The sequence below is a fragment of the Gossypium arboreum genome, chromosome 1 (genome assembly GCF_025698485.1).
Source record: "Gossypium arboreum isolate Shixiya-1 chromosome 1, ASM2569848v2, whole genome shotgun sequence".
NCBI classification, from domain to species: Eukaryota; Viridiplantae; Streptophyta; class Magnoliopsida; order Malvales; family Malvaceae; genus Gossypium; species Gossypium arboreum.
The window spans coordinates 2,458,341-2,481,902 of NC_069070.1; the positions used below are offsets into that span (position 1 = coordinate 2,458,341).

Below are 23,562 nucleotides of genomic sequence, written 5' to 3' on the forward strand. Positions count from 1 at the left end.
AAAAGAATATTGAAAATGATCATTGTGCTTTATATTTTATATATATATATATTTCCCTCAAAGTAATTATTTCTCGTGAAGCCCAGATCTATTCTAGAAAAAGGGAAAATTGAAAATTATACCAAATAAAATATATATTTTATTTAATAAAGTAAATTTATTTATTTATTTACACCATTTAAATAATAAGATATTTGTTATATCATGTCTGTAAAAAGCACTTTTCACATGGGGTTTGGGTGGGAGTGATGTATGTTTGGTGAGAGATTATATTTCATACTAATTTTATGAAGAGCTTCTTTTCTTGGGAAATTCTTAATTTTAATTTTTTATATAATATTCTGTATTTTTAAATAAGAAAATACATTATTAGACCATAAAAAAAGGGCTTAAATTGCTAGTATTTGCTTGCCTTCACTCATTCCTCTAATTTTTTTTTTCCCTTATTAGACAATTTCTTCAAGTTTTGGCAACCTAATTTTACTTGTTATTCACTCAAAATAATAAAAAATAATTAACTATGAGTAGAATAATTAATATTTATATATATATTTATAAATATATACCCCACTTTCATTGTACTTTAAAAAATAGAAAAAGAAAAGGAAAAATCAACTGGCCACTTTCTAATTTTTCATTTTAATATATAATTTTTATTTATCAGATTCCAACCAAACACAAATACCAATATTTAATATAGTAAAATAATTAATCATTACAAAAAATAATAATATTTTTCATTAAAGCCCCATTTATTGAATAATTACCTTTCCCTCATTATTTTATTAAAAGGTTAGGAAGCAAATTAGCTAGCTCAACAATATATATCAATAATAATATAAAAAAATTCTTTATTATATATCTCATACCATTTTCCTTTTTTATTTTTAAGAAAAAAATTTACAGAGAGCTCAAAATCATAATCTTTTTTCATTTTGTTTTTCCTTCTCAAATCCCATACTCCAAAAATAAAATTTTCAAAAAAAAATTTAGAAACCCGTCTATAATTTTTCTGTAAAAAAAAGAATTTTTTAAGTTCAAAACCCTATATTAGTACCAAAAAAACTCAATTATTTTCCTGGTTTTGAACTTGGAAATTTGTACTTTTTTTTGGGTAAAAATTTGATCTTGGTTTTAGTTGTTTGAGCTAAAAATCCAAATGTGTTTTTGATAAAAAACCATTTTTGTATTTTGTAATTTTTTTTTTTTGTTGTTGCAAAGGTGTAAGTTGTTAGCTATGGAGTCGAGAGAAATTGTAACTACAAATACTGCAACTGGTGGAGTTAAGGTGGTACGATCCGATGCTCCATCGGATTATCATATAGCTCCAAGGTCCGAAAACCCGACCCAAAATCCAACTCCCGGATCCGCTCCACCGTCCCAGCCTCAACCACAGCCAGCAGCTCAACCCGTCCCACCACCGGTTTCGGTGGTGGGGATGCCGTTGAAGAAAAAAAGAGGAAGGCCAAGAAAATATGGACCGGACGGTTCAGTCACTATGGCACTCTCTCCAAAACCCATATCAACGGCAGCTCCACCTCCGGTTATAGACTTCTCAGCCGCGAAAAGAGGAAAAGTGAAGTCTCCGACGCCGGTTTCAAAAGCTAAGTTCGAGGTGGAAAATATAGGTAAGAAAAAAACACTTTAGCCATTTTTATAGATACCCTTTTTTGTTCCGAGTGATTTGGTACTTAAAAAAGTTGGGTTTCTTTGATGTTTTTATGGTGGATATTGTTGTTTCTAGTGTTGGGTTTTTTATGTATTGTGAAGTGGGACCTTAGAGTTGTTTTACTAGTTGCCCCTACTTGAAAGATCTCTTGATAATTGTGTATATGTGTGTATGTGGATAGTGTTTTTTGAAGGATAGTGAGATGTTTTTATGGGTTTGGTTTGGTATGTATAATATGTGAGAATGGTGGAATCTTCATTGTTACGAGTGTCCTTTGCCACTTGGCATCCTTTATACCAAGTGATGGTGAACAGACTTGGTTCTGCTAATTGTTGCCTGGTCTTTACTATCTGCTTTTATGCTCTCTGGGTCACTCAGCTTGTATTAATGTTCTTAGATGTTTGGTGGTATTTTGTGACTATATGTCAATTGTATGAGCTTTTAGAACTAGCAAATGATTCAAATCCTAGTTACTTAAATTTCCCAGTATGTTCCAAGTTCGAACCTTGGAGTCATCATTGATGAGAGTACTTCACCTAAATACCGCAATCTTTGTTGGATTTGAGCTAGGCAATGACCTTATAGGCCTCCATGCTTGTTGTTAGTTTGTTTGGAATCTTGGTTACAATGTGCTTATCTCTGGGGAAACTTGCTATTTATGCATTTTAAGGACGTATTATCTCTGGGGAAACTTGCCATTTTGCACTCATTATGTCCTACATCGTTTTATCCAGTGGCTGATTTTGTAAGACTTTGTCTATTTGCAGGGGAATGGGTTGCATGCTCTGTTGGGGCTAATTTTACGCCGCATATCATCACGGTTAATGCCGGTGAGGTATGTTGTAAACACAACTGTTATCTTTGAAGTTATGTGTCGAGGTTGCGTGATACTTTTATTTGGCATGGATGCTAAAACTTCATAATTTGATTGCTGGATAAAAATATGATTTGCGTATGTTGATGATTTTCTTTTTGATTGTTTTAGGATGTCACGATGAAGATTATTTCGTTTTCTCAACAAGGGCCTCGAGCTATATGCATTCTTTCTGCCAACGGGGTGATCTCGAGTGTCACTCTTCGTCAACCTGATTCTTCCGGGGGTACATTGACATATGAGGTAATGCTTTATGTCTAGGATTAGTTATGTTGAAAACTATTGCATGAACATGAAGCATAAGCAATTTGTTGGAGTTATGTCATGCACATCCCTTATCTATGTAAATTTCTTGCAGGGTCGTTTCGAGATACTGTCCTTGTCGGGTTCTTTCATGCCAAATGACACTGGTGGAACAAGAAGCCGATCCGGTGGAATGAGTGTTTCATTAGCAAGTCCAGACGGGCGTGTTGTAGGCGGTGGAGTTGCCGGTCTCCTAGTAGCTGCTGGCCCAGTGCAGGTTCGATTTCACCATTTTTCTCCAGTTTTCTGGCTTTTCTCAACTTAAACCGAACATCTAAGTCCCTCACATTTGTCTGTTTCAAACCAGGTCGTAGTAGGCAGTTTCCTCGCAGGGAACCAACACGAACAGAACCCCAAGAAACAGAAATTTGAACCCGTATCTGCTGCCACAGTGATGGCCGCTATTCCCATTTCTAGTGCTACTGCTGACCCAAAATCAAACATCTCCACATCCTTCCGCGGCAACAACGATACTTGGCCTTCCATGCCATCAGATACAACGAATAAGCCTGCTGACATTAACGTATCATTGCCCGGAATCTAATCTAAAATTCCCCTACGTTCGATACTGACAGCACCGGTAATCCAAAGTACACAATTGATGAAATATCATTCCCAGTCCCCACACATGATGTTGTTTTATTTATGTGTAAGCTCATCGATAATTCTCACAGGTACCACCAGCATGTTCATTTTCATTTTGGGTTTTTTTTTTTTACCCTATTTATTTTCAAACAATAGTTTTTAGTTAGTGAGCTGATTAGAGATAGGGGTTTCCTCCATTGTTGTGTCATGTAGAATATTTTTAAATGTAATGTTTTATCAAAAGAATTGGCTTTTTCTTGGAATTGGTGAGCAATTTTTGCAGTTAAGAACAGGAAACAAATCATAAATTGAGGCTCATATTTAATCAATGAATAAATTCACATTAAAAAAATCCTCATCAATAGCATTTAATAGTATCAATAATTTAGATAAAAAAATTTCAATCTCAAATTTAAGCATTAGACTAAGAAATAAAATAAAAAAAATAAAAAAAGAAATCAGATGCTAAAAACCCTAATCGAGCAATCAAGATCCAATAGTTTTCGATGTAAACTGAAAGCTATAAAATATAAAACAATCACCAAGGAATGACTAGTTGCCATGGAAAATGACTTAATGGTTTTTTTGGTAGGTTAGGCTTAATATATCAAATATTTTACTTGTCAACTTCAAACCAAATTATTTTATATCTCAGGAGAATGAAATTAATTAATGTTGACCAAAATCTGCTTGGGTTTTGAATTTTATCCAATCTTATTCATATTTGTAAATAGATAATTCAAGTCTATTTAATTTGTCTCATGAATTTCACAACTAGATTCATTTTGGTACTTGGTAACTCAATCCATTTTGATCCTTGAATCTGAATTCTGTTGAAATTTGATGATGTGACCAATGTTCTTGGAACATGAATGGATTGGTGAACCTGACTAAGTGGATTGAAACTCGACCGATATATTGGTCCAAATAAAGGGGTTGAAACATGAACCGATTGAATCGAAAATTGCTTGAAACTAGGAAAAATTGAAAATTTAAAAAAAAAGTTGTCGAATAGGTTGATTAGGTTTAATATTTTTTTATGATTTTAATTAATTAATTAATTATTTATTGTTGGCCTAATAGTTGAATCGATCAAACCGATTGAATTTGGAACCAATAGTTTGACTAGTTCAATCACTGGTCCAATTACTAGAACATTATATATGATACTCTAAGATTGTGCCATATCATCATAATATCAACATGCGAAGTTATCAAACTTTGATATTGTTCAAGTTCAAAGTCCAAAATAAATCATAGTTCCAAGCTTAGATACCAAATTGGACCAAAAAAAAGTACAGGTACCAAAGTGGCCTAGTTGCAACGTTAGGAGCCAAAAATTAATATTATTTCAAAAAAATATCATACTAAAAACTTTAAAATAGACCAAATTAAAACAAATTCAAACTTTAAATATTCGATTCTAAACTTATCACGTATTTTAAATACACTTAATTTTTTTTCACCAACCCATTTTTTGACCTTCATATGTCCAAATCCTTGGATAAATCTTCCAACATAGCCTACTTATAATCTTAATGCTGTCGTTGAATGTTGACTTGTTGATCACTTTTGATGTAATATATTTATATACAGCTAGTACGCGTAAAGCTAGGGTTTGACTTATAATTTAGTTTTGTACAAAGACATAGTACTTGGAAACTTGGACAGTAATCAATTGCAAATCTTGGTCTTAGATTCTTCTATATCCGCATCACATTCTTCAAATACCTGAAAAAGAACTAAACTCACAAGAAACCGAATCTAGATGGTCTGTCAGATTAGTTTAAGATTAAAAGTTACAGTTAACCATGTTTCATGTTGTACTTTTTTTTACCTGTCTTAACAGAAAACATAAACAAAACTTGCCGAGTAACTTCCTTAATATCATATCTTATGCTTCAAAGTCTTCATTACTTGAGAAAATAAATTAATAAACAAACCCCCATTACTTGTTCTGGGAAATCACCTCTTCTCTTTTTTTTTTTTTTTCTCTTTTAAATTTCTATAAATTGAATCCCTCGTAACAAAAGGGATAACCAACAATGAATACAGACAGAGACAAATATATGTTCTGTTACTAGACACTTGAATGAAGCTCTTTTGTTCCTGTTTGATTCTCTTTGTAGTTTCCCTTTTGTTGTTGAGATCTTTGTCTACCCGCAATCTCGAGTTCTTGCATAATCCGGTTTCTTTGTTCGTGTTGTTTAACGCCATGCTTATATCTGTAACTTTTGCGAGTCATAAACAATCTACGAATGAAGTTGATGGAGAATTCACGTTTTTGGGCTCGTCATGTGAAGTGGGGGCTTCCTTTGATGATACTCAACAATGTGGAGATATGGTTGATGTATGCAGAGATGATACCGGTTGTTCCGATGGCTATTATGAAGATGATGATAGTGACAGTGATGACAATGATGACCGCGATGATGGTTGGTTTGCTGAAGAAGGAGAATACAGTGATGATTTGCAGCGAAGAATCGAAGACTTCATAGCTAAGGTCAATAATGGATGGAGGGAAGAATTGTTAAATGAAAAAGATGATTCAATAACTGAATGGTCTGAGTCGAGTTAATTCGAATGAAATTCAAAACTACTATTTGTTTGAATTAGTATAAACGATTTATATTTGATGTACTGACAAAAACTGGATGCTGAAAATACATATTCATCTAAAATCAACTGAAAATTCTCACAATCTTACAACTTCGAAATTTATGGTTATATCAGTTGCAACTTACAACAGAAGAAGCTGAAACAAAGACAGCAAATGTAAACAGCCGATGCACGTTCCAATCAAGAAAGATGCCGGGGTCAGGTTAATCATCTTCATATTCTAATGCAGAGAAGATAATCCTAAACAAATACATATACAAGTTCCCATGTTAGGAAGCACATGTTTAGAGGGAACAATTTTGTGTACTTGTAATAACAAAAAACTTACCAGAATAAGGAGATAAATAGGAGAATGACCAGGTAGGCGAGTTTATAGTAGCGTCGGTTCTTCTCCCTATTAAGCGAGTTAAATATCTCCGTGACATCGACCAGGTGTTGTTTCGACATGTAACTGATTACAACAGAAAGTTCGGGAAAACAACCGTGAGCACGTACAATTAGAACAGCCCTCAGAAAATCATAAACCTTACCGGCACAATAGCGCATGCAGTAAGTTAATTTAACCTAATGCAAGAAGAGGGAGGATCGAAATACCAGCAAAGTGAAGGAATATAACAAAAGTTCCATTGCTACCTATATCAATTGATGCATGTCTCTGTGCACAAATCTTTTGATTATTCACGGTATCAAACAAGTTCTTCGAACTAAATTGATCAACCAGACAGGGGCTTAACCGTCAACTGAAGCTAACGAAAACTATTATTCGAATTAGAAGAAGAGAGAAAAAAGAACTTACACTTTGACATTGTAGTATAAATATGGAGTGCATAACAGTGACATGAACCAATGTCCTGTTACTAGATAGAATAAGCATAAAAATCCTTGCACGAAGAATTCTGGCAAGACGACTTTGTTTATCCGAGATGAAGAGTCGTACGGATTGATGTAATCGAACTCTAAATCAGCCAAGCATGTGAGCTGCAGCAAAATTCATCAAAGCTTTTAAGTTTCATACTAAGTTGTTATATATATACACAGAACAATCAACCAGTGAACATAGTTTAAACCGGACATTTTGCTGCATGACTAAAAAAATAGATAAATTAGTTCATCTGTGTTAGATCAAAAAGCAAGTTGGTCATTTCCGTTAAAATTTTTAGCTAAAAAGACCTCTCCAATCCCTCTAAAAAAAATAGAAACAATTTAATCTCTGTCAATTTCAAAAGTGACCAACTAAAGATAATTAATCATAGCATTAATGTGTTCCATCAATTGTACAAAATTTTGATTGATATAATAACAAATTTAACCTTCAATGTTATATATTTTGTCATTTTAGCCTTAATTCTAAAAATCCAGCCTCAACATTTAAACAATATTGCCGGATAAATTTGTTAAATTGGCACCAAATTGATAGAATGTGTAAATTTTGAGGGTTAAATTGTTATACTAATCAAAATCATGTACAATTGATAAAAAACATTAACATCATGATTAATTGTCCTTAGTTGCTTACTGTCGAAATTGATAGGAATTAAATTGCTTTGATTTCTTTGAGAGGGATTAGAGAGGTCTTTTTACCAAAATTTTATCCATTTATACTATTAAAAACTGGGGATGGAACAACCCGACACTAACACGTGGCATGCCACGTATACATCGTGTTGAGGTATAGAGACTAATTTTTAATAGTAAAAATAGATGACTAATTTGCTATTTGATCTATTGTACTTATTTTTTGAGTTGAAAGGGCCAAAATCCAATTTAACTCCTAGTTTAGGGGCCTCTATGCTATTAAGCCACAAAAGAAAGCCCCAAATTGGTTCTACAGATTTAACTTCAAACCCTAGATTCTTCTCAAATAAATTCACAAAAATATAAGCTTTTTTACAACAAAGTTCAATACACCCAGACAAATACATCCCAAAAATACCATCTTTTGATCTTTTCTCTTTATTTCTGAACAGAAAGCACTAAACTTTGCGTTTATTTAAGTGATTTTGATGCAAATAAACAAAGATATCAACTAAATAACAATTACCCACGAAGCTAATACCAAAGCATAATGTAAAATTCAAACAAAAAAGAAGCAAACCCAGGAAAGAAAGAAAGAAAAAAAGGACAAAGATTGTAGGGTTTATAAAGGAAACTGACCTGATAAATGAGGAGAACAATAATGGCAATGATGATGAAGAAAGAAATAAGCCATATGAAGATATCTAACATGGCTCTCTTTTTCCCTTATTTCTGTCCTTGAAGATGAAGCTTAAACAGGATTTGAGTATGGTGGGTGATCAACAGGCAAGGGTTTGTTTGCTTAACTTGCCATTGACATTATTAGGAAGAAACAGAGAGGAAAGGTGTCTTGGTGGCTTTGCTTGTCTCAGAAACGATTGAAAGATTCGAAACCAATAGTAGTCAAAGGAAAGTTAAGTGTCTGTTTTAAAGACTTAAAAGGTTGACAGTAGAACAGTGAAACTTTCTGGTGTTTGTGCCGCCATGGATATAGTTGTTGCCCACCAACAATGCCATTCCTTGAAAAAAAAAATGGTTATTATAACCTGGAAACATGCAAGATTCGACATTAAAATAATATAAAATTATTTTATAATGCAATGAATGATAATGGTATAAATATTTGTTTCTTTCTCTGATCATCAAAGCTTTGGTTGAAATTCATCATCTTTGCTTGGGCTGTTTCATTGAATTTTTTTTTCACTGCTTTTCTCGTGATTGAGTTAAGTTTGAGAATTTTTTGGATTTTTGGATTTTATTATGGATATTATTTGATAAGATTTTTAAGCGTTTGACATAAATATTTTTCAGCTAAATAGAAATAATTAACAAATTAAAATGTAAACTATGTATTTTTACATTATAAAATTTAAAATAAAATAAAAATAAAATTCAGTTGGATACGAGTAACTACAAAATTTTAATTTGCAAATAAAAACCATCCAAGCACTACAATTTTAAATAGATTCTTTGGTTTTTTTTTTAACCCTAATGGTTACAAATTAGACTATGAAGTGTGAATTGGGATTAATCTGTAAATTTAGATAATAATTTGGGTGAGTGGGTTGATTTTTGGATAAGTTAATTTAGAGAAATTATTTTATGGATATTTTTAATTATTTTTGATATTTCAATAATTTTTCATGTTCTTGACATATAATTTTGTTAATTTTTTTATCCTGAACACTGAACTCTAAATATTAAACTTGAATCTTGAACTCCAAACCTTGGTTCGGGTTTAGATTTCATGATTTTATATTCGATGTTCTAGATTTAAAGTTTATGATTTAATGTTTACAGTAAAAAAAATTACCGAAAGTACGTGTAAATAACATGAAACATTGTTGATGTGTTATTAAATAATTAGAAAAGGATCACGAATAATATGATAAGAAGGGTTCATAAAATAATTTCTTCTTATTTTGGATTTTAAATTTTGAAGAGTTTAACTTTTGATTAATCGAAATCTAACATAATCTATGGACTCCAATTCTATTCAATTTAAGTTTAAATATAATTAATTAAAATTAAAATTAAAATTATTTTTAATTCGAATGAGTTAAGAGTGAATTTCAATCAAGTACCTTTCTAGTTGATGTTGAAGGTGAATGACAAATTAACCTTTCACTCAAATCAGATTAGGTTAGATCAATAGACCAAACCTATACAAAGTAGATAGGTACCTTGATTCAAAATCTATATGTTGGGCTAAAAAATCAAGCTTTTTGGGTCTAATATTTTTCATAGCCCTAAAATTGGGTTTATTGGACTGAACAATGAGACAAGAAAAAGAAAATGAAAACTTTAGTATATAAAATTTGGTATAATTGTCCAATCTTGTTAACTTTAAGTGAGGTCCAGATGTAAGTAATAAAACCACAAGGATTTCACCAAAAAATAAAAAAAATAAAAAGGGGTGGGTCCAAATAAAATCATGTGGTTGATCAAAGCCAGCTGGTTCATAATTTTGCAAAAACAAGTTTCAGCTTTCAATGGGGGTTTTTGGGTCCCTATCTAATCCCCCACCTTTTATAAAGAGAGGGGAAGAGGGGGGAAATTGCTAATGACTTTTCTCATCATTTCCCAAACTTTATGCCCTTCTTTTTCATAGCATCATTGTGTGGGGTGAAAAAAATTTGTTCATCCATAATTTCCACGTGGCATAAATCACAAGGTTAATCATGGACCCTTAGGTGAACAATGGGGTCACTGATAAAAAATTAAAAAAAGAACAACCAAGTTTTGTTTCAATTTGGTCCACTTTGTTGATTTTGTGATATGGATGAAAAGCTTTCATTGTAATTTGGTGAACCCCCAAATGAATGAGACTTTGAGGAATGTGTTTTAATTTAATTAATTTTGGAAGTGGGTTCTTTTTGGTGAAAGTAACTGCTAAGTCATTCTATTATAGGACTGGATCGAATTAGTCCCTATATTATTAAATGTATTAATTTAATTCTTATACTATTAAAATGACATAAAATTACTTTTTATCATTTGAAGAACTATAAAAGCTTTTAAAATAGTAAATTTGTTAATAATAAATGACATTTTTTAAACAATAAATATTAACTCCATTAAAATTTGGACTTATTTGATTCTTTTTAATAGTCTGGGACTAAATTAATTCATTTAATAATAGAGGAATTAATTTCAACATATTTATTATTTAATTATTAAATGTAATGTTTCGTAAATAGCTCAATTGTGTTTTTTTTTCAAAATTGATTACTACACATAAATTAGATGAAAAAATATATGCTTTCATGAAGTAATGATTTCATAAAATATTTATTATAGGCTACAATGTTTACTTCTTCATTTTCAACAAGGGCTAAAATGAAAACAAAAACAAATAATATCTTCTTTATTTAATTCCTTTTAAATGAAATTTAAGGTTTGGAATTTTCATAATTCAATAATGACTCAAACATCAGAAGGAAGAAAAAAAAATGGAAAAAGAAATCTTTTTTTTATAATTGACATCCCTAGAATGCAAAACTTTGAAGGGAAAAAACATAAACATTGGACTTAATTGAATTTTTCTAATTTATACTAAAATCAATTTGAAAATTGAAAGCAATTGACATTTTCAAAATAAGATAGCAATTATACATATTATTTTCCATGATTATTTTAGTACTTTAATTTGCACAAAAATTTATATAGGTAATTATTTTATACACTGTTGTAGAAGCCCAAATTGCCCGGGCCCGATTATATCAAAACCCAACCAAACCTCTAAACCCACTAAAACCCTTAACCCATGACCCATTTACATCTACCCAAACCCATCACAAAACCCAAATATTAAACCCAATTCAAAAGCCCATTAAGCCCCCCAAAAAAACCTAACCCAAAAAAAAAAAAGAAGAAAAAAAGAAAAACCTAACCCCCAAAAAAAAAAAGAAGAAAAAAGAAAAACCTAACAAAAAAAAAACTAAAAAAACCTAGTCACCTAACCACTTTCCCACTTGCCCCATTTTTCCTCCCATTTTTCCTCCCATTGTCTACCACCACCACCTACAAAATAAAAAAAAATAATAGAAAATCATGTAAAAGATGGCTATAAAAAGCCATTCAAAAATCATGTAAAAAAAAGAGAGGAGGGAGGATTTTACAAAGATTGAAGAAAAAAAAAACACAAAAATCCCTTCAAATTTTGAACACAAAAGAAACATCAATAAAAAGGTTGCATCTTTTTCTTTTTTTCCTCTTCTTTCGAATCTTTTTTTTTTGTGTTGTTTTTTTTCTTTCTTTATATATACATATATTGTTAAAAAAATTTTACCTTTTCCGGCCACCGTGGGCGGTGGCCGGCGGTGGCCGACGACGGGCGGCGACCGACGATCGACCGGTAACCGGCCCTCCCTTAGTCGGATTCCCCTTCCCCCCTCCCTTCTCTCTTTCCTCTCTCTTCTTTTTCATTTATTTTTCAGATTTACCTTAGATTTCATATTATTTTGCTATTTAATTTAGCTTTAAATATTAATCATGTTATATATGTAATATTGTTATCACTATTATTTTTATATATTGTTATTATTATATTATATTTAGCTATATATATATATATATTTTCTTTATGTTCCGTTTCTTACTATTGTATGCATATATATCTATTATTATATTTATTATTAATATTGTTAGCATTAGTACTTTTACTTAATGTGTATGTAGATATACATGTACATATTAATAGTTTTTATCATATGTGTATATTGTATATATTATATTTATATTATATATATATTCTTAATGTTATTAGTTGTATACTTCTTGTATATTTCCATGTATATATTTTATATTGTCTCATGTACATACTCAAATACTATTATATATATATATTTTTAATACCATATCATGTATATATTATTATATTTATTTTATCCCTATTATATTTATTATTAATATTAGTACACATATTTTATTATAGGAGTATATATATTCTTTTCTTTATATAGTATTATTTTCATATGTCGTTATATTTATTATTATACTTATCATTTTTCTCTATTGTTACTTACTATTTTGTTTTAAATTATTATGTATTATTTGGTATATATCGTCTTTTATTATTACTCTTATTATCATTATTAGTACATGTCCATTATATATGTAGATATTTTTAATACATATAAGTACATATTCATGTAGTGTCGTTAGCATATATATATATAAAATATATTTTTCTGTTATTAATATTTCTAATATATGTTGTATATTTTCATTTTGGTATGTCATGTATATATATATATGTATATGTATGTTTTATGTATATATTGTTATTTTCTATTGTCATTATGAATATATTATTTTTCTTATTATATTGGTAGTACATCATTTCTATTTTTTGTAAATATTAATATTGTTGTTTTAATATTCTCGTTTTAACATTTCATTATTAATTGCATCGTTGTTTTGTATTATTTACAATTCTTATTTTAAATAATGTTTTACTCATAATTTTAATTTCAATAAATAAGGCAACATGCCGATTTAATATTAAGTCATCGATTTCATCGCTATGTTGGGTGAATATCAATCGACTCGTGTTAAAACGGTACGTCCTTCTCAAAAGAAAACGAAACTTGAAATTTCTCGTGTTTTGATCGGATCACGATTCAATGTTTACTTTGAACTTGCAATTTTGAAAATTAAGACAATACTTGTTTAATAAGATACCAATTTTGGGCGTCGCGAGGGTGCTAATACCTTCCTCGCAGAATCGACTCCGGACCCAACTTTACTTTGGCTTCGACGTGAGACCTAAATTCGCCTTCATTTTGTGCAAGAATAAGTTTTCTTTTCTAAAAAGGATGATTTATTAGGTGTCCGGTCACACCTAGAAAAAGATCGGTGGCGACTCCCTTTTTTAATAAAATCGAAAGTCGATTTTTTAAATTTTCAAATAATCGCCTCAATTAGCGATCGAAATTAAATAATTTTTTACGTCGCTACAACTGTCAATGAATTTTTTTTTAAAAATCACAAACAAATTTAGGATGTTATTGTGTGTGTGTTTTTTTTGTCTTTTTATTTTAATTTTATAAGGAAACACGACAACACCTTAAATAGGGATGAAGTCAAAAATTTTATAATAAGAAAATTTGAATTGGGAAATTTTGAGAAACCAAAAAAGAAATTTTACTATTTAACTAATTGTCGAAACCATCTTTTTTATTTAAAAAAAATTAGGTTTAGTGAAAATACGGGGGATCGACTTTTGAAAAACAAAACATGGAGTCGCCACCGATCTTTTTGTTCGAGTGTGATCGGATCACCTAAGAATTTGGTTATTTTAATAAAACATTTTTGGTTTACTAAAACAACGATTCTGGTCTATGAAAATATGAGAAAACGGGCTTGGGAGTCGGTTACATATGAGGAAGGATTAGCACCCTCATTACGCCCAAAATTGGTACCAAATCGATTAAATACTGTCCTTATGTTTAAAATTAAAAATGTTTTTGAAATGTGGTTCTTATTAATAACGTTTGAAAAACCCGAGTTGGTTGCCAAAAATCTTCTTGTTTCGGCGTCCGAAAGTTTATAATTTGAAAATTACAAAAGGATGCCCAACTATTTGGTCCAACGGAAAACCAAAACTCAGCACAGTAGGGCACGATTCCTCGAATTTCTAAACGTTAACCATTGCCTCACCTTAGAAAATACGAGTGAAATTCCGAAGAGATATTCGATTATTTTGAACAAACAGGAGATTGCAACCCAGCACGATAAGGCACTATTCCCCGAATTGCCAAACATCGAACATTTCTTTCGTTTTTAAGAGTTTTTAGAAAATGTGAGTGAAATTCTAAAGGGATCTTCAATTGTTTTGAACCAATGAAAAAAGCGCGACCCAGCACGATAGGGCACGATTCTCAAATCGCCAAACATTGAACATCACCTTCGTTTTAAAGTGTTTTCTTAAAAACATGAGTGAAAACCTAAAGGAATATTCGAATGTTTTGACCAAACGAGAAGTCACAACCCAACACGATAGGGCATGATTCCCGAATTGTCAAACACAAAGTATTGCCTTCGTTTTAAAGGATTTTTAGAAGACACGAGTGAAATTTTGAAGGGATATTCGATTATTTTGAGCAAACGCAAAATTGCAACCCAACACGTTAGGGCACGATTCCGCGAATTGCCAAATATCGAATCTCGTCTTCGTTTTAAAGAATTTTAAAAAATTGTGAAACTAGCTTAAAACGTATTAATGTATTTTTTGAAATGAGACGAAGTTAATCATAAAGATTTGAATTTTATAAAAACCACATTTCAAAAACAAGGTGGAAAACGATGGTATGAGGTAATAGGCACATATGGGATACCATACTTGATGAATGAGAATATTAATCAACTAGCGGAATAAGTGATTAAATATAATTAACCTAGAAATTACATCCTAATTTCAATCATGTATGAAGAGTAATTAACACATTAATAAGATGAATATCATGCAAGGTATATATATATATATATATGCTATAAAATAAAACAACCAACGAAGCATATGCAAAACAAAATGGAATTTAAGAGTCGAAGTAGTATAAAACGATATCAAATCAAAGACGATTTAATGAATCAACAATTTATGCGACATACGAATTAATGAATTGGTGCATTTTAAAATTTATTTGTAAAAAAAGAAACTAGGATATACATTTAATCATTTAAAATACATATTATAAAATGAATGTTTAACTCGAAAGTCATACCAAAACGTTGAATAATATTGGTTTTAAAAATGAGGATTTATATAATAAAAATCTAAAACATGTGTAAAATATATTAAAATAATAATAATAATAATAATAATAATAATAATAATGCATATAATCTTTTTAAAAAACATAATGGATCTACAAATTACATGTATATATATAACTTTTAAAAACAATTATTAAGTAAAAACATAGAAATACATGCATGATTAAATCAATTTTACTGACGAATTATATAATAGTTTTAAAACCTACCTATGTATATATATAAAGAAAGCTATGTGTATAGAGTACATAAATTTAATAACGATATGTATATATATCAAACATGGGTATCAATAAAAATATATAATGACGATCTAAAAAATATGTTATGTAAGATTATGCAATAAAAGGGTGGGAATAAATTTAAGAAATTGTATATGTAAAATAATATAGGATTAATAAAATGAACCTTGTTATAGAGTACATATATACACATATAGAAGAGCACTTTAAACAGACAAATTTAAAAAGAAAATAAATAAATAGATATATATAGTTACATATGGGTATATATATGCATGTATATAATAATTTAAAAAGTATTTCAGAGGATTACATAATAAGATACAAGAATAAATTTAAGGAATCATATGTAAAAAAAAGGCTGATAATAGCATATATATATATGAGATGAAACCAACTTTAATACAAACTACATATGTATATACATATATAAGTATATAATAATGTATATAAAAATATTTACATGAAATATACAAAACATATTAAAATAACCAATGTATGAATAGATTAATTAAGATGAAATTAAAACAAGAAAAGACTGATTTACAAATAAAATAGTCCAGGAGGACCAATGTGCGAAGCGTGCTAGCATATAGGGACTAGAACTGAGAATAGCCCCAGCTCTAAAACGCAGCGCAGAGACATGGACCAATGCGAATTCGTGCGCAAACTATGGGGAAAAAATTAGAAAAAAGGGAAGTACACATGCAGGCTAATTTGAATAGGGGGACTGATATAGTAAATAATCCCTCACCGCAAAAACACGCGGGTCATCTGGGCAGCAAACCGGATCGGGTCGGGCGCATAGGCTTGTGCGACGCCGTTTTGGGGCCACGGTAGTAAGCCTCAAATGACGTCGTCCCCCACAGGTATAAAAACCCCCTTTCATGCCAGATTTCCAAAGCTCCCAAACCCTAGCCCCTTTTCATCAGCCGCACCTCCATTTTCTCCCTAAAAAAGCACCAGCCCGCCGCAAGGTGCGGTGACCGACGCCCAAGCTTTGAAGTATGGCCCATTTTTGCCACAGACCCCCCTCCTATCTCCGATTGGGACGAAGTGATAGGGGACCGATGGCCTAGAAGCGAGGTAAGTCCTCTCTTTTTCCTTTTTCTTTTATTTAGATGTAAAGAACGAAAAAGAAAATCAAAAAGGAGTAGATCGAGAGAGAAAAAAACGTAATAAACTCGAGATTCAAAGCAGAAAATCACCTTACTCTGTTTTTTTTGCTTTTTATTGCTTCTGTATGTGTGTAACCCTACAACTGATGAAATCCCCTGGCTTTATAGCCGAATGGGGTAAAAATAAAAAGAAAAATCAAAAAATACAATGTTCTTCGTTGTTTTGTTTGTTTTGCTGTACGTTTGTCTCTTTTCTGCAGGTACAGGGTGCATGGCGCTTGGGTACGGGGCTGTGCTGGCGTGTGTACGGGAGCCATACTGGCGTACGGGGACTTGACGTGGTTGCTGGAGGCATTGTACAGCGCCTGGAGGTTGCAGGGGCTGCTGCGGCGCAAGTAGAAAGCTGCTAGGGTTTCTCGGTTTAGACATTGGGCTTATTAGGCCTATTTTGGGTCAAGTATAGATTTAGGTAATGGGTCTGTAACTTGGGTCTTGGGTTTAATATTGGGCCTATGTAATTGGACTTTAAGCATTTAATGGACTGTTATAATTTTATTTATTTTTAGTTTTGGTTTGTTTTTGTTTTTTTTGTTTTTATATGAGTCGGGCAAATTTGGCCTACTACACTAATCATAACAATGTAAACTTAAGGATCTAACAGACAATATCACTAAGGGTGGGTTTGGATGGGCGATGGGATGTAGTACGGTGTGTTTAGCTTACTTTACACTAATAGCAAGTAACACTAACAACAGGTAATAACGTACCATCCATCTAAATCCACCCTAAATAATGAAGGACAAGACCACTGCTAGAGTATAAAATAATTATATATTTACACAAACGTATTAATTATCTTGAGATGTGTTAAACTATTGTGCGATAGCATATCCTTCAAGACTCAATTTAAAATCTAATATAAAACAATCTTATATAAACATCACCTTAAAGATGATTCTTTAAAGATGTGGGATTATGAAAATCTTTGAATTCAAATCCTAATTGATGTCAAAAGAATAAAGAAAAAAAATTAACAGTAGAAGTACCACAAAACCTCTTGTATTACACCCTAAATTAAATTTTAGCTCTTTTATTAAAAAAAAAAAAGATAAATTGGCTTATGTATGTTAGAAGAGTGAGCAAAACAGCCATTCTATTAAAATTTGGTGTTTATATATAAGGTATAATAATAAATTTAGCCATTAATATTTACACATTTATTCAATTTGACCCTACTATATTATTGGAAGTAAATTAGAAAATTTTGAAACTAATAAGGCTAAAGGATGGAAAAAGCCTTAGTAGCAAATTAAAAAAAATCAATTAAGCCCTTTTAAAGTTTAAAAATTATTAAAAATCATAAAACTATAAACAAAAGTTATTAAAAAAGTTATAAACATTTTAAAATTATAAATATTTTATTAAAAATAACAATACTTACCTATTGAAATCTAATGGTTATAATTTCTTTTTGAAAAAAACTGACATCTACTCTTTTAATGGGTCGGTATTGTTATTTTTAATTAAAAAATTATAATTATTTTTTATTTTTAAAAGAGCTTAATTGATTTTTTTTAATTTATATCTAATGCCTTTTTACCCTTTAGCCTTATTAGTTTCAAAATCTTCTAATTTACTTCCAATAAAAGAGTAGGTGTCAAGTTGAATAAATGTGTAAAGATTGAGGGCTAAGTTCCTTATATATAAATAAAAAAACAAACATTTAACGATACAATTTAACGGAAAGGCTGTTTGCTCACTTATCCAACGTACATGAACTCATTTATCTATTTTTTTAATAAAAAAGCTAAAATACAATCTAGAGAATTTTGGTACTTTTACCCACAATAAAACATGCTAAAGTAAATATTTATTATTTTAATTATTAAATGTAATGTTTTATAAATTTTTTTCTTCAAAATTGATTACTAGGCATCATTTAGCTGAAAGCACTGTATGTTGACATGAAGTAATGATTTCATAAAATATTTATTATAGATTAAGATGTTTACTTCTTCATTTTCAACAAGGGTTAAAAAGAAAAAAATTGTATTTAATTCCTTTTGATAAAATATAAGGTTTTGAAATTAAATTTATAATATGGAACATGATGCTAATTTTTCATAATTCAATAACGAGTCAAACATTAAAAGGAAGTAAAAAGAAAAAAAAATCTTTTTTATGAGTGACATCCCTACAATGCAAAATTTGGAGGGGGTGAAACATAAAACTTTGGACTTATTTGAATCCGACCAAATTATACTAAAACCCATTTGAAAGCAATTGATGAGGAAAGCTTTGACATTTTGCAAAATTTGGAGGGGGAAAAACATAAAACTTTGGACTTATTTGAATTTTGCTATTTTACACTAAAACACATTTAAAAGCATTTGGCGAGGAAAGTTTTGACATTTTCAAAATAAGATAGCAATTATACCCATTTTTCCCATAAAAAAAAACATATATATTATACCCATACCCAACTCGAACACATGACACCACAAGAATCTGTTTAAGAAATACTCATGAATGGCCCTTCATCTCATTCTGGTGGCAACCACTCGCATGCTTCATCAGAAGATCACCCGTCCTTAACTACTTGTTAATAGCGGACCCCCTATCAAACCACCTACTGTTAACGGGTACACGCTCGTTAAAACAAGACCAATTAAGCAAAAGGAATGTCAGAGTCGTCCTACACTTGCCAACAACCAGCATATAAAGACCTCGCCACTTGGCCAACCACACATTTGCTATACATCAAGATTGTTGGTGTTGTGATGTAATTAGATAGGAGACTCCCTACCTATAAATACCTCAAAGTGCAATGAATGAGAGATCTGACTCCCTTTTAGCAACCCTAGTAGCATACCTAGCTCACAATTTCCCTTATTTTCTCCTTCCACCTTTCTCTCATTGTTTACTCTGGCTTTTCGCTTGCCACAAGTGATCTGACTTTCTTATCTCTATTACCATCTTTGTTCTGTCTTACCCTTGCTAATATCCAATATCAACAATATATATATATATATAGGATAATTATTTTATAAACAATTAGTGAAATTTTTAAAAAAAATCACATCCTAAATAAGGGTAGTCAAAAATTTTATAGTGAGGGATCAAAATTGAATTATAAATTTTTGAGGGGTCAAAATAAAAATTTTACTAAACATAACGTTGTAAACTTTAAGTGTCTAAAAAGACAATACCACCCCTAATCCTAAATTATCTTGTAAAATTCTCTTATTACATTAATTATTCATATATATATATACTTGTAAAGCAAAAATTTGCACATTTAAAACCCAAAAAATGGCTCCATATAAAAAGCTAAATGAAATGACAAAGGCTACATCAAGACCTATATGTATGTAGTTCAAAGTTGAAATTGATGCCAAAAGGAAAAAGAAAATAGACACAATAATCATGATTATTTTTAAAATTATTCAGGCCAAACCTAATGATAATCTGTGCTTCAAACACTGTATTCTGCATTTGTTGAACATTAATGTAGTAGTGGGGTTTGGTAGTAGCTAAGAACATCAAGTATGAATGTGTAAGAACACTGCTAAGTTTGAGTTGATGGGTAAATATTGCCATCATTAATTAATTTTCCTTTTTATGTAGATGGATTCGATCAACAATGTGTTGTTTTTTCTTTTGACTTTTTGTCCAATAAATAGATGAGTTGCTAATTGTTTTTATGTTGGGGTTAAAATAAAAATAAGAAACTTTGAAAGGGTTAAAGTTAAAATAATTTTAATTAAATTATTCAATTTTTGGAGGAGTCAAAAAAGTATAATTTTTTTCCTTTTTCCTTTACCCAAAATTAGAAAGATTAAATTGAACTATTAGTTTTTAATATGTATTAAAAGTGCAATTACACCATTTAATTAAGGGAATAAAGGGTCTTACCCCTAAGCTTTGTCCTCGTTTTTTTTTTCAGCAGTATTATTCTCCCTGGTTTTTAAAGCATGCTTTAAATTTCATACTAATAAACATGAGAAAAAACGAAATAGGATTAAAAATATGATATAAATGTCAAGAATACAATATTATTTTAAAATTTATATATTAAAAATATTTAATATCAAAATTTGTATAAATATAATACTCAAAACATGACCATTATATAAAAAATAAAAAGAAGATAATTGTTAATGCAAGTCACCGATAAGGAGGAGATGTCGGTGGAGAGAAGTACAAATTCATCTGTAACAGGCGAAGAGCCGGAGTAAGGAGAAGAAGAAAAATTGTTAGGGTTGTTGTGTAGGATTTTTTAGAGGAGAATGAGTCAACCCTTGATCTCTCGTGAACTCAAGCTTATATATAGGGGATTACCCCCTATCTTATAGCGTCATGTAGGCGATAGTATAGTGTCCTGCATAGTTGTGCGTGTTAGTCAGATGGTAGAGTAATTAAGGTAAGTTGTCTTCATGGAGTGTAATATGTGGTTATGCTTTGACATTCTCGTCCTTAATGTTGTACAAGAGGTGCACAGCAAGTTGTCACTAGGTTGCCCCATACAAATGATTGATACGGATGGCTCCTTATTGAGGATTGTATGTAGACAGTTCCTAATAGAAGATCATTTACGGACTGTCAAACAACTTGTCACATATCATGCTGAAGTAGGGATATAACAATAATAAAAATACATAGTTTATTGTAATGAAAATTTTGTTTTTATCAAATGGTTAAAATTCTAAAAAAAAAAAGGGGATATTTTTACATAAATGGATTTCCAAAGATTTAGAAAGGAAATTGCATTTATTATTCCATTGGTTAATACATTAACAAATTACAACCAAAAGTAGATAGAAAACATGTGAATGTGTCACCAAATCTGCTAACTACTGAGGAGGTTTTCTCCATTAATAACAAGTCAATATTGAAAACACCCCACACATACAATTTTTATATAAAACTTAATTTATTTATAGATGGAAAAATTGATAATATTTCCCTTTTTGTTGGAAAGATTGTTAACAAAGGACAAATACCTCCAAACAAAGAATAAAAGTTTTGAAAACGACCACTTTTGAACAAATTTATTTTTCTTTTGTTTGAATTTCATCAAAATTTCCAATGATTTTTTTTTCTAGGAAATTATTTAAGACTAATTTTTAGGCTCCACGAGTAAGGGTAAGAATTAAATTATAGGTTTTTGAAAAGTTAAAGTATAATTTTATTGTTTATGAACTTATAATCTCACCATTCGAAAGGATTAAACATAAATTTTTTTTAATGGGCCAAAAATTTAAAATAAGTAATTTTAATATATACGTCATCTTAATATTGCATGTGAAATTTTTATATTTTACAGTAATGTATTAAATACTAATCCTATTTTTATTAACTAAAAAATCCAAGACTTTTTTCCCTAGTTTCCTCATGAATAAATTTGATCATTTAGAAAATTAATTATGTTGTTATTTTTATTATATAAAAAACAAAAGGGTAAACTATACTGTCTATCCTATTTTAGTCACTTCAATTTTTTTTTTAATTTAGTCACTCTAAATAAGATAATTGTGTGAATTAGTTATTGTCATTAAAATTTCTATTTTCTCTTAACGATTGTTAACGTGACACATTGCTCAATTGTTGACTTTTGACTAAAATTTAGGGAGAAAAAGATTTGCACTAACTATAGGAAAGTCCCTAAACTTTAATCAAAAGTCAATAAAAAATGTTACATGTCAATCATTCAATGTGCTAATATGCCAAATTAGCAATCCGTTAAAAGAAAAACGGAAAGTTTAATTACAGTGACTAATTCACATAATTATATTATTTAGAGTGACTAAATTGAAAAAGAATTTAAATTAACCAAAATAAGACAAACCCTGTTTTTAGAGTACATTTTACCCAAAACAAAACTACCAATTAAATTATGATATCTAAAAATTGTAAAGAATTCAAAATTGAAAAAAGGTGGATGACAGTTGGGTGACATATGGTTTTATTGTTTCAATGGAAATAAAAATTGACCTTTTTCTTCTCCTAATTAATGTCTTTTTATATAAAAACAGCTTGCTCCATTTAAGGACCAACTAAACTTCATTTTAACAATTTAATCTTAGCCCTTTCCCATTAATTTAGGGTTTAATTAGTAACAACCTTTGTTTTAAAAAGATATGTTCTCTTACTTAATCTCCTCCCCCACACTAATCACAATACATTAGGGAAAAAATTTTCATGTTTGGAAAGAAATTTTAACTCAGATTTTTCTCTTTTTTTTTTTTACCTCAAACTTGAAATTTACTTGATCTAGAAATCTCAATGAAAGTTTAGTATCTTTTTAGGTTTAAATATGCTATAAAGACATATATATATATATATACTCTTGCCAAATTTAAAATTTATTTTTACATTTTAAATGTAAGGTGTTGAGTTATTTATTTTAAATTTTTTCGGATTTAACAACTTTTTTTTGGTTAATGAGATTAGCATGATTGGGTGATATTAGAAAAATCTCGAGGGGTTTGGAAATCTTGGTCACTTAAGCTCTAATAAAGCATATTATGATAACAAATTTAGCTCTTAATACATTTTGGCCTTAAATTGTTTTCTTTATTACTTTGTCTTTCAAGTTTTAAAATTTGGTTAAATTGTCTTTCTTAGATGAAAAAATTGATTGGAACGTTAAAATTATAATAGCACGGACATGGGAACGAGTATGGTAATTCGCATGTATTTCATACAATTTAAAAAAAAACTCATGTAAAACTATTATGCATGCTACGTACCGATGTTAAAATTTTAACAAATTCATAAACTTTTTCATTAAAGTATATAAAGGACTAAAATTTGAAGGTTGATAGCTAAAGTGATCAAAAGAAGAACGGAGAATTA

General features: G+C 30.1%; 3 protein-coding genes across 4 annotated transcripts; 2 read left to right on the forward strand and 1 right to left on the reverse strand.

Annotated features, from left to right (window-relative positions):
• Window positions 1-895: 895 nt before the first annotated feature.
• Window positions 896-3,694, forward strand: LOC108480754 (AT-hook motif nuclear-localized protein 1-like). Its single transcript, XM_017783847.2, has 5 exons — window positions 896-1,628; window positions 2,437-2,504; window positions 2,655-2,786; window positions 2,902-3,063; window positions 3,154-3,694. Exons 1-5 carry the CDS (start codon window positions 1,238-1,240, stop codon window positions 3,388-3,390), a joined length of 990 nt encoding a protein of 329 aa, XP_017639336.1. The 5' UTR covers window positions 896-1,237; the 3' UTR covers window positions 3,391-3,694.
• Window positions 3,695-5,523: 1,829 nt separating this feature from the next.
• On the forward strand, window positions 5,524-6,009 carry LOC108481787 (uncharacterized). Its single transcript, XM_017784868.1, has one exon. The coding sequence runs from the start codon at window positions 5,524-5,526 to the stop codon at window positions 6,007-6,009; it is 486 nt and encodes a 161-aa protein (XP_017640357.1).
• Window positions 6,010-6,033: 24 nt separating this feature from the next.
• Window positions 6,034-8,851, reverse strand: LOC108480882 (protein cornichon homolog 4-like). 2 transcript variants are annotated; one of them, XM_017784008.2, is made up of 5 exons: window positions 8,205-8,851; window positions 6,847-7,028; window positions 6,684-6,754; window positions 6,379-6,501; window positions 6,034-6,290 (listed from the first exon to the last, which is right to left on the reverse strand). In XM_017784008.2, the coding sequence occupies exons 1-5, from the start codon at window positions 8,274-8,276 to the stop codon at window positions 6,271-6,273; spliced, it is 468 nt and encodes a 155-aa protein (XP_017639497.1). In that variant the 5' UTR covers window positions 8,277-8,851; the 3' UTR covers window positions 6,034-6,270. The 2 variants fall into 2 exon arrangements, with proteins under 2 accessions (XP_017639497.1, XP_017639498.1); XM_017784009.2 differs by lacking the exon at window positions 6,684-6,754 and having other exon boundaries at window positions 8,205-8,848.
• Between the last annotated feature and the right edge of the window lie 14,711 nt (window positions 8,852-23,562).

What these genes read in the sequence shown, in the direction of transcription:
- LOC108481787 (XM_017784868.1), top strand. Translation starts at nt 5,524, where the DNA reads ATGAAGCTCTTTTGTTCCTGTTTGATTCTCTTTGTAGTTTCCCTTTTG.
- LOC108480754 (XM_017783847.2), top strand. Translation starts at nt 1,238, where the DNA reads ATGGAGTCGAGAGAAATTGTAACTACAAATACTGCAACTGGTGGAGTT. An exon ending in GGGGTACATTGACATATGAG is followed by an intron (nt 2,787 to 2,901) that starts GTAATGCTTTAT and finishes AATTTCTTGCAG; the next exon opens with GGTCGTTTCGAGATACTGTC. An exon ending in TAGCTGCTGGCCCAGTGCAG is followed by an intron (nt 3,064 to 3,153) that starts GTTCGATTTCAC and finishes GTTTCAAACCAG; the next exon opens with GTCGTAGTAGGCAGTTTCCT.
- LOC108480882 (XM_017784008.2), bottom strand. Translation starts at nt 8,276, where the DNA reads ATGTTAGATATCTTCATATGGCTTATTTCTTTCTTCATCATCATTGCC. An exon ending in TTGTTCTCCTCATTTATCAG is followed by an intron (nt 7,029 to 8,204) that starts GTCAGTTTCCTT and finishes ATTTTGCTGCAG; the next exon opens with CTCACATGCTTGGCTGATTT. An exon ending in CTATTTATCTCCTTATTCTG is followed by an intron (nt 6,291 to 6,378) that starts GTAAGTTTTTTG and finishes GTATTTGTTTAG; the next exon opens with GATTATCTTCTCTGCATTAG.